Raw genomic sequence first — 10917 nt, 5'->3', positions numbered from 1 at the left:
GTCTTTTTTCTTTTTGTTGTTCTGATTGGGTGTATTTTGCTACCTTGTCTTCCAATTCGCTGATTCAATCTTCTGCTTTGTCTAATCTACTGTTGAATCCTTCTAGTGTATTCTTCATTTCAGTTATTGTATTTCTCATTTCTGTCTGGTTCTTTTTTATGATTTCTATGTCTTTTTTTTATGCTGTTGAGATTCTCGTTCTCATCCATTCTCCCCATAATTTCGTTGAGCATCCTTATAAGCATTATTTTGAACTCTGTCTTTGGTAGGTTGCTTACTTCCATTTCATTTAGCTTATTTTCTGGAGTTTTCTCCTGTTGTCTCATTTGTGGCATGTTTCTTCATTTTCTCATTTTATTAGCCTCTCTGTGTTCGTTTGTATGTGTCAGGCTTGGCCAGATGGCCTAATGTGGAAGGTGTCTTGTGTGGCCCAGTGGTGCACTCTCCCTGATCCCTTATGCTGGGGCCTCTGGATGTGATCTTTGGATTGTGTGTGATCTTCTGTTGTCGCCAAGCCTTTATTGTTGTTAGTAGATCAGTGGATGGGATCAGTGCTCAGGCTAACTAATTGTGGGAATTGGCTGCACCCACAGGGGAAGAGTTGTTATGTGGGGGCTGACCCCACTGAATGGGATTTGCCCTAGCAGGCTTGTGTACTTGTTGCAACCACCCTTTGTGTCTATCACTAATGGGACTAGTCAGGAGTTGCTCCGTTGTGATGCGAGCCTCCAGATGTGTTAGTTTTGTGGCCCCTTGGTAGGGCCTCTCCTTTAGGCCAAGATCAGCCACTGCTTTTGATTGCTCAGGGATACCCAGTGAGAACTACAAAGCGATCCGCAGATGGTTGTTGCTTATGCTGTATCGGCTTTAATGTGGCTCTTTTATAATATCAGACGTAGGTGTTATGATCCGTTGGACTTCAGGTGATTCTCCATGTTGATTATTTTATAATTTTGTTGTAATTTTAATGCAGACCTGAGAGGAGATGAACCCTGCTTTTACCTAGTCCACCATTTTCCTCTCTGTCTCTGTTACACATTTCTAATTGCTGTCTCAAAATGAAACTAAAGACATGATTTGAACTCTAATATTTGGCAGTAGGCTCCATATGTGCTTAAGAAGTTCTTTAAGCTTCCATGTTCTATATTTTGAGAGTGAAGTAAGCTTTTAGTAAGAATAGTCATAGTTTAAAAGAAAGGAATATTCATTATGTCTTCAGCACTTATTTTAAGTAGTTGCCTGAGCATGTGTAAGCATCACAGTAAAAGACAAGTTGTTCTCCAGGTTGTATGCTTTCTTTTCCTAATATCTTTTGATGTAATACAGAAACCTATATATTCTGTTGGCCCGTGTGACATGTCAGTGGGAAAGAATTGTCCTCCTTCTGACCAGTTCCACCACCTTGGGAAACAATAATACTTAATGTTTGTTAATATTTGTTTAGCAGTTTGCCATTTAAAAAGTACTTTCACATACCTTAAGTTAGTTAATCTGCACAAAAATCCTTTGCTGATGAAGTCGTAGTAGTACTGATATCTCCTGTTGAATGCTTCCTCTATACTACGCTCAGGATAAATGATTACAATTACTAATTTTTCAGGTTGTGAAATCGATACTCAGAAAAAGAAGAATTAAAATTTGAACTCAATTATTACTCTTTTTTATTGTAAAATATATATAAATAATAATTATCATTTTAACCATTCATACATGTACAATTCAGTGGCATTAAATACATTCACAGTGTATGTAACCATTACCACTGTCTATAACCATAAATTTTTCATTATCCTCAACAAAAGCACTATAACCGTTAAACAATAACAACCTCATTTCCCTTCACCGCAGCCCCTATTTTCTGTCTCCGTGAATTTGCCTATTTTGGGTACCTCATGTAAGCAGAATCATACACTATATTTTTCTGTGTCTGGATTATTTCACTGGACATAATGTTTTCAAGGTTCATCCACTGTTACAATATGTAACAAAACGGCATTGCTTTTTATGGCTGAATAATATTCTCAGTGTGTATATGTCATATTTTGTTTATCCATTTATGGATACTTGGGGGGTTTCTACCGTTTGGCTTTTGCGAATGATGCTGCTATAAATATTGGCATACAAATATTTATTCAAATACCTGCTTTCAGTTCTTTTAAATGTATAGGTAGGACTGAAGTTGTTGGATCACACGGTAGTTCTATGTTTAACCTTTGAGAAACTTCCAGAGTGTTTTCCAGTGTCGTCTTGTTTTAAAAAATTATCATAAATTTTAAACATATACAGAGGTAGACATAATACTGTGAGTGTTTGTTGTACACCATTGAACTCATCCAGCTTTAGTATCACCTGTTACTGTATTTCATCTATACTTCTACCTGTTTCACCCTTTTCCATATTGTTTTGAAACATTCCAGATATTATATTATTTCACCTGTACATTATTTGTATGTGTATTTAAAACATAGGACTTTTATTCCTTAATGTCATTCTTTAATATTAACTATCCAGTCAACATGCAAATTTGCAATTGTCTTCTACATGTCATTAAAAAATCATTTTTAAGAATTGGAATTCGATCCAAATAAGGTCCACACTTTGCATTTGATTATGTCTCTGAAGTCTTATTTAATCAATAAGTTCTCTCTGTGTGCCTCTCTGTCTTTCATTTCTCCCCTGGAATTTTATTTTTTGAAGAAATCAGGTAGTTTGTCCCATATAGATTTTCATGATTGCATTCCCATGTGTTGTTAACATATTCTTTAGTCCTTTTATTGTAAATTGGTTGTTGGACCTAGAGGCTTGATCAGATTCAGGCTTGATTTTTTTTTTTCCAAGGTACTTTCATGAGTGATAATATGTTCTTCCACGGAGACATATAAGTAAATGCCTCTTTCTGTAGTATCAGCAGTCACTGATGATTGATACCTACATCCATTAATTCATTTGGGGCTTCAAAAATGGTGAATTCTTTTGTTCTTTTTTCATTCGTTAGCTGATTATATTTGTCAGAGGCATGATAGTTTTCAAAATAATGAGTGGATTTACTAATATTCTCCAGTGGTGCCCAAGTAGATTTTATTTTTGTTATTTTTTGTGTCATTATGGACTTTGTTGCAGTTATTTTTATTGAGGCACAAATTGAGGCCCTATCTTTGGCCAGTTGAAACTTCTCAGTTTGGCTCTTGAGTCCTTTTGACATGACATGACATCAGTTGTTCCTACACTATTTCAGTGGTCACACTTAGGAAATGTGTTTTTATGTTTATTTTTAATATAAAATATGTCATAAGTTCATACTGATACTTTTCCATTAAATTCAGAACTATAGGATTTTCATTTAACTTCTTCTGGCTTTTATCAGTATCTACTATCTCCTACCCCAAGAATACCACTTCTCAGTAGTGCCTGGTATTTGCTCTGTCTCACAATTGAAATCCAAGTTCTTCTGGCTCTATTCTATTTAAATCATAGTAGCTTGATGGCCCTTGAAATGTAAAATATTAGGTAGAACTATTTATACAATATTTTGTTACATTCATTCACATAAATTTTGCTTTCAGTTTTGTATACCTATTGCCTATTCATTCTGCAGTTTTAATGAAAATCAAGTGATACTTTCTGGTTGAAGCAGCTTTGGAAAAAATGGCTCTCATCAGAATTACTGACAAACTAAGTTTATTATAATCTCTTGGTTTATACTCTGGCTCTTCTAATTAATTTTTTTATTTCCCTTTTTTTTTTTTCATGGTTTTGCCTTATAGGACTTACCAGAAACTATTCCTTACTTAAAAATTTATACAGTTGGGCATCAGGTACCTGATGATGACACTATTTTTAAATTCAAATGTGCTGTTAATGGGTTTTTGAAAGAAAATAAAGATAACGGTGAGTTTTTTTTTTCCCTACCTGAACTTTGGTTTGCATTTTGAATGGGGTTGGGGATTTTTAATATTTTTAATAGTTCTGACATTCAACCTGTTGTGTTAGATCATGTGGACATATCAGGGGGTGCTAATGGAGTAAGGTGTTTTTCCTTTTTATGGTCGCAAATAAACAATTTAGTTTGGAAACTGAATTTAGTGCGAAATATGAACTGAACTAGCTCACTCATCTCTTTTTTTAAAAATTTGAACGGAAAATATGTAATAAAATAAAAATGTTCTTTTGTCTTATTTGTTGGTTAAGAGGTGAGAGTTGGGTGGAAGAAAAGATCAGAATCTCAGCATCTTAGAGTATGTAGAAGAAAGAAAAAAGGCACGGTTTGGAGTGAGATAGACAGCTAGAAGCAGAACAAAATGGAATGGACCAGTGGAGTTGCATCCTCATCAGACATATTTAGGATATTTCTGCTGTTTTTCCACGTTGGGTACAAGTAAGGAATGACACTACCATCTCTTATTCTTAGACTTCAGACAGGAAGAACTCAAAAGGGGTGGTGTTTTCTTGTTCCTGCTTTGAGATCTACCTTACTCTGTTGAAAATAGATCTTAAAAGCTTGTGAATTTTAAGGATTCAGTTGCCTCTTTCTGGCAACTACCTATCAGGAGGAATGTGATATTGCTATATTTTAAGACACGTATCTTTTTTCTTTGGAAAAGTGTTTGTTTTGCCCTCTTTCTAAATTTAGTTTAAGGAATATACTCTTAAGTATATATATGTATGTATATATATACACACACACATACACCATATATATATATATAAATGAACAGGGAGTAGATGGAGCTGGGAAAATAGGGAATGGGAGGTGAGAGAGAGATGAGACCAGTGGGTTTTAAGATAAATTTTCAAACTGTAACATGGTCGCTTAATGTAGGTACTAGCTATTAACTATCTTAAGCCTGGTCACAGACCTCCCTTGTACTTTAAAACTTGAGAGGCTGGACTTTGCCTTTGATAAGCACAGCATCTACAGGGGAGGTAAATTATCATTTGTATAAACCACAGTCATAAAAACATTACCTCTTAAGTTGTTAGAGTCCAACTGTTGGCCTGCTCACCGTTTCCAGGCTCCTTTGTGGGAAACCATTTTATACAGTGTTCCATCTGTATGAGATCCGTATGAGAACATGAGAACGTATTTGTAATTTTGGTTGTTCACCTGTTACACTAAGTGTAGTCTATTGCGTAGGCTGACCCCCACATTGGTCCTCTGCTTGTGTTATGCTGACTTTACTGTGTCTTGCAGTGCTCCCTGCCATAGCGGTCCTGGGATCTGGCTTATGATCCATTTGGCTACCTCTGCTATACGCCCCTCCTACAGATACCAAACTCACTGATGAAGGGAGAGCCCTACACAGTCCACTCCCTAGAACTGGTAGGGACTCAGAAAATAAATTGATTCAGTAACCACTTGAGAGCCTTTTAGGTTTAGGATTAGGGTACAGGGATTCAGAGGTGAATAGCAGTCTTTGTTCATTAGAAATTCATACTTATTTAGGAAGAGAAATGTGGTAATTATAAGACAGTGGGTTAATTATAATAAAAGAATAAATTAAATGTATTGGGAATATAGAAGAGAGATTGAGGAAAGCCTTCCTGAGGAGTCAGTGTTCGAGCTGGGCTGAGTGAAAAAGGATTTTGCCAGAGGATTTTAAAGGACAACTCAGGTATTGGGAACAGGTACAAAAGGCTCAGGACTTGAATTTGTAGCATGGAGAGGTGGTTTCTGGTGCCACTAGAGAGTAGTCTGAAAGGGCATAGAATTCATATGTTCATTTTCAACAAACATTTATATAACACCTTTGAAGTTGAAGGCACTGTTGTAGGAAGTAGGAACAGGAGAAAGTTCTTGCCTTTATATACTTTACATTCTGGTGGCAGAGAGAGAGAGAAAGGAGTGAATATATGGAATGTCAGATGGTGATAAGTGCTTTGGAGAATAACAAAACAGAATAAAGAAAGAGGTGAGAGAATGTAGTAGGTGATCAGGGAAGACCTGACCGTTAAGATACCATTTTAGCAGAGCCTTCATGGAAAGAAGGAACCAAGCCATTGGATATCTGGGAAGACAAGGCAGGTAGTGTTCTAAAGCAAAAGGAAGAATAGGTACAAAGTCTCTGAGGCATGACTGTCCTCAGCATGTTTGAGGAATAGTGAGGAGGCCAGTGCGACTGGAGAGGGGAGAGTGAGTGAGGTCAGAGCAGTAGAAAATGAGATCAGAGAGGTAGGCAAGAAGCAGGAGGGAGGTGTGTCATGTGGGTCCCTGTAAGTCATAGTTCAGATCATTGTGCACTTAGAGTTCAGTTGGAGAGACAGATTGATATTCGTTTATTAAGAGTTCTAAATGCCGTGCCAAACATTTGGGCTTTAATCTATGCAAAACGAAGATTTGTAAGCAAGGGAGCAGCCCAGTCAAGTGTATATTTTAGAAAGGCAATATCTTCCATGTGGAGGATCAGTCAAAATAGAAGAGATTAGATGTAGGGAGTTAGTAATCTAGGCAGGAGATGACAAGTACCTTCCTATCAGACACCATCTAGTCATAGGCATAAATTTTGCAGAGATCAATTACGTGTGGTGGTTTTTATAATTTCTCATAATTTTTTAAAATGATGGACTAAGAAATCCTAATGCATAGTTGGAAAAATCTTAAGATTTGATTCTCGTCTTTGTTCTATTCGCCTGCTGTGTAACCTGGGCTTACATCACCAAGTCTTGCTTTTATAGTTTACCTGAGTACGTACTTCACAGGACACATAACCTGTGGCAGGTGAGAAGCAGCAAATGAGAGAGGGCATGGAAGCGCCCTGGGAACTCAAGAGTACTACCGAAACTGTACTTTCTTTTTAATATTCAGTATTAAAAGTGAAGGCATTCCATTTGTTTCACTCAGAAGCAAATTTCATTCTTTTTATAGCCTGTTTTTCTTTACCTCCCTTTTTCTATAATTAATTCAGTTATGATGAACACTCTATATTAAGACAAATGGGTTTGTGTTAATGCATTTTTACTGTTAGTACCTGACCAGGCCTTCACCAGTTTATACTATTGTGTCTAATTGAGGGCTATGCAAAATTTCTCAGAGACAATGAATTTTGACTTTATATTAGATAATTCTTTATAGTATGTTCTTAAAAAACCATACTTCTCTTCAGAGTTATTTTCGGGGTAGTGGTAGAATTGTGGTAACTAATAAATGTTACTCTTCAAAAAATTGTATAAGTTGTTTTTAGGGTATCTACTTCATTTAACTCTGTTTTCTTTGTTTTATAGACAAACTTATTGGTGTTCACTGTACCCATGGTTTAAACAGGACTGGCTACCTCATCTGCAGGCGAGTGGCCAACCCCAAGAGGCAGACCGTGTTTAAGTTGTTTTCTTTAAATAGTAATGTAATCAAGTTGCAAAAATGCAATCAGTGTAGAAATGTATGAAGTAGGAAACAGTCTTGTCCCTCATTTAGATTACCACAATAATAATTTAGTGCCTTTTTTTTCAGACTTAAAAAATGCAGCTATAAGCAAATATGTCTAATTTAATAGTATAATATTTAGACATTCTGTTTTATAATTGCATATATGGTGGACATCTTCCTATGAAAGTATTTGGAGACCTCATTCTTTTTAAAGACATTGTTCTTTTGCTTATTGATGAATATAAAGTCAGAAGATTTTGATATAAAACATTGAAATACTGAATATTCCTCTGTGAACACCTTTGAATATATGTGTTATTGTCTCAGAAATAATTTAACTTGGAATGGAACTTCTGAATCAAAGAGTGTATGCCCTTATGCTTTTTGTGGATGTTGCTACAGTGTAGTGATTTCTGTTTGTTCAGAAAATATTTATTGAATTTCTCTTATGTGTAAGCACTATGCTGGATGCTAGCAAAAAAACTTGGGAAACTTCATGAACAAAGAGACTTGACCTGCTCTTTGTGGACTCTAACAGTCTAGAGAGGGAATACCTATTCAAGAATCACACAGATGCATATAGAATTACAGCTCTGACCATACCAAGAAGAAGAGGAACGTGGTACTATGAGAGCATATTAATAGGATTTAACTGCATCATGGAGATTAGAGAAGGTTTCCCTGGGTATGTTTGAGCGGATATCTGAAGGATGAGTAGGTATTAATAGGATAGGGACATTGAGGAGAGAATTCAGGAACAGTAAAGACCCTATAACAGGAAAGCATATGCTCTTGTTGGAGTAATTGGCCAGGGAGGCTGGACCAAAGGGGAAATATGGCATTAAAATGGAGCTGGAAGTATGGGTAGCAGCTAGATCATGGAGGCTTATTTTTAAGGTTTTGGACTTTAACTTAGGAGTGATAGAATATCATTGAACTTTTTTTGTTGAGGGTGAGTGTGTGGAACATAATCAAGTTTTTACATTTTCAACCTGTCATTTTGATACTCAGTGTGAATACACTGCAGGGGGCCAAAGAGAAAACCAAGTAGACAAGTTAGGAGGCTTTTGTGGAAATCAAAGCATGATGGTGGCTTGGACCAGGGTGTAGTGGTCATTTCAGTGGAAAGATGTGGACATATTCTAGGGATATTTAGGTAATATCATTACTATTGATGGTGGTTGAAGATGAGAGTAAGGAAGAAATGGCTGACAGTGATGGTGACTCCTAAGTTCCTGGACCATACTTTCGGTTAGATAATATTTTTTAGATATGATAATAGTATTTTTCCCATTTGTCTTTTGCTATTTGTTGATTCCTGGTAAATACTCTGTCATATTAAGTAAGTTTCTTCTTTCATTTATTAATTAATTTGTTGTATTATAGTCAATAATTTTATTAATAATTTTCTAAAGTTGAGACATTCTTGCAATCTTGGAATAAAACCTTTTTTGTGGTCATGGTGTATTATTCTTTAATAATTTTTGGATTGGATGTGCTGATATTTTCCTAGGATTTCATATCTATATTTCTAAGTGATTTGAATCTTTTCTGAAAATTATTCATGTTTTTCTTTTTATATATAAATGACTCAAGTTATGTTGTTTTGTTAGATATTTGATTGATGTAGAAGACATGAGGCCAGATGATGCAATTGAATGTAAGTATGAGGGTTGTCACTGTTTTTCCCTTTTTATAAAAGTTGAAGGTAGAAATGTAGATGAATTTCTAAAATTTTATGAAAAAAAAAAAAGGATTTTAATTCATTTGTTCTGACATAAGATAATCTATAGCCAAAAGTTTATGAAGGGATGTATCTGGAAATAGTGAGATATAACAGCCTGCATAATTAGTCAGTGGATTTCAGCTTTGATCTGCTTTCTCTGGAAAAGATTTACTTTTTGTTTAGTTATCTATAACAGTTTTTCTACTTCTTAGTATTCAATAGGTGCCGGGGACATTGCTTAGAGAGACAAAACTACATTGAAGACCTTCAGAATGGTCCCATCAGAAAGTAAGTTGCATTTTATATGTGAGATTTGTGGTAGGAGATCTGTTTTTACATTTAAGTTACACATACCCCTTCTTCTTGTAGCTTGTGTACCTGCTCAGGGAAACCTAAACAAATAGTAATGGGGAGAGGGAGAGACGGGGAGGATGGGATTGTTATTTCATGGGCCGAAATATAGACACTCAATTGGCTACTAAAATTGGAAACCAGTAACACTGTATGTAAAAACATTCTCTTCCAGGGACTGGGATTCCAGTGTGTCTAGATCAGGTGGCTGTCACTACTCGACATGTGTTCACACCACTAAGCACATCGTTAACCGAAGACCAAGAAATAACATGCACTGGGCCCAGGGCCACCCAACACCTCCTCGGCATTTCCACTCCCGGACCCAAGACATGCTGCAGTCAGTAAGGTATCTTTGCTTTCCCTTTTTCTAGAATCAAAATAGGAGTGAATAATGTTATTAATTAGTACAAACACATTATGATAATGGTGAGGACTTGGTGCTTTCTTGCTGATCAGTGTCAACCAGGAGGTATCTTTTGCTCCATATTTTGCATTTAGAGTTGGAAAATCAAGTATAGGGTGGGAAAAGTGTGATTTTTCAGAGGCAATTAGGAATCGGACTTAGAAATTTTCACTGATTCAAAACTTAGTTTAACCCAACAACAATTTGGTGACTGCCAAAAAGGATCCTACATACTTTGGCTACATTAATAGTGGTATAGTTTTCAGAATAAAGAAGGTTGTTATTTAAAGAGGACATAGAAATTACAGGGGAAATAGTAAAATTTCAGTAAAGAAATTTGCAAAGGATTCGAACAGATAAATCACAAAAGAGTTTTCACTTGGGAAATGGGAAAAACAGTTATGATAGCCTATTCTTAGCCTTTTAATTTAGCGATAGCTTTTGATAAAGCAGTCCAGTGTAATGGTTGTCAGGCTAGACCTGGATTTGCATCCTGGCTCTGCCATTCACCTACCGTGTGATCTTGGATAATATCTCTAATTTCTACTTTTTTGTCAATTTGATGGAAATGTTTACTTACTCATAGGGATTGTTATTGACTATTACATGGAAGTACTTTAGCACATTGTATGTAAACACTTTCAAAAAGATGTTGGCATTTTTAGAAGATGTAAACTTTTTAAAAAAATATTGCTTGTGTTGCCAGTGGCTTGTGTTGCCAGTGACAGTTGGTATCCTTTTGAAACGTAATTTTAATAGCTGTAAAAATGCTTCTACCTGGTAATTCCATATTTAGACTGGTACTGCAAAATATGGAGAAAGTTAAATTCAGTCATTCAGCACATTTCTCAAACCTCCCTACTATGTATCAGACACTGGACTACGTGCTCAGGATATGATATTACGTGTTCTGAGATGGTATTCCCAGCATTATTTATAGTAGTGAAAAAATAGATAGTAGCTTGCATAACTAACAATAGAAAATAGGTAGGCAAATTATTATGTCTATACTGTGACATTTTATAAAGCCATTGAAAGTGATAGGTCACTTATAGTAAGTGAAAATAATTGGTT

The 10917-nt window shown here is 35.8% G+C and overlaps 1 protein-coding gene across 1 annotated transcript in view; it reads left to right on the top strand.

Annotated features, from left to right (window-relative positions):
* The window catches only part of DUSP11 (dual specificity phosphatase 11), a 22476-nt gene that overhangs the window by 10399 nt on the left and 1160 nt on the right, over window positions 1–10917 (top strand). The window contains exons 5-9 of the mRNA XM_006905184.3: window positions 3765–3888; window positions 7219–7279; window positions 8974–9020; window positions 9299–9374; window positions 9613–9786. Of these exons, the coding sequence (XP_006905246.2) occupies window positions 3765–3888; window positions 7219–7279; window positions 8974–9020; window positions 9299–9374; window positions 9613–9786 (482 nt within the window). The remainder of the gene's footprint in view (window positions 1–3764; window positions 3889–7218; window positions 7280–8973; window positions 9021–9298; window positions 9375–9612; window positions 9787–10917) is intronic.

This window comes from Pteropus alecto, unplaced genomic scaffold (genome assembly GCF_000325575.1).
Source record: "Pteropus alecto unplaced genomic scaffold, ASM32557v1 scaffold100, whole genome shotgun sequence".
Lineage (NCBI taxonomy): Eukaryota > Metazoa > Chordata > Mammalia > Chiroptera > Pteropodidae > Pteropus > Pteropus alecto.
The sequence above is the reverse complement of the archived record's forward strand: the minus strand, read 5'-3'. Positions and strand labels throughout refer to the sequence as shown.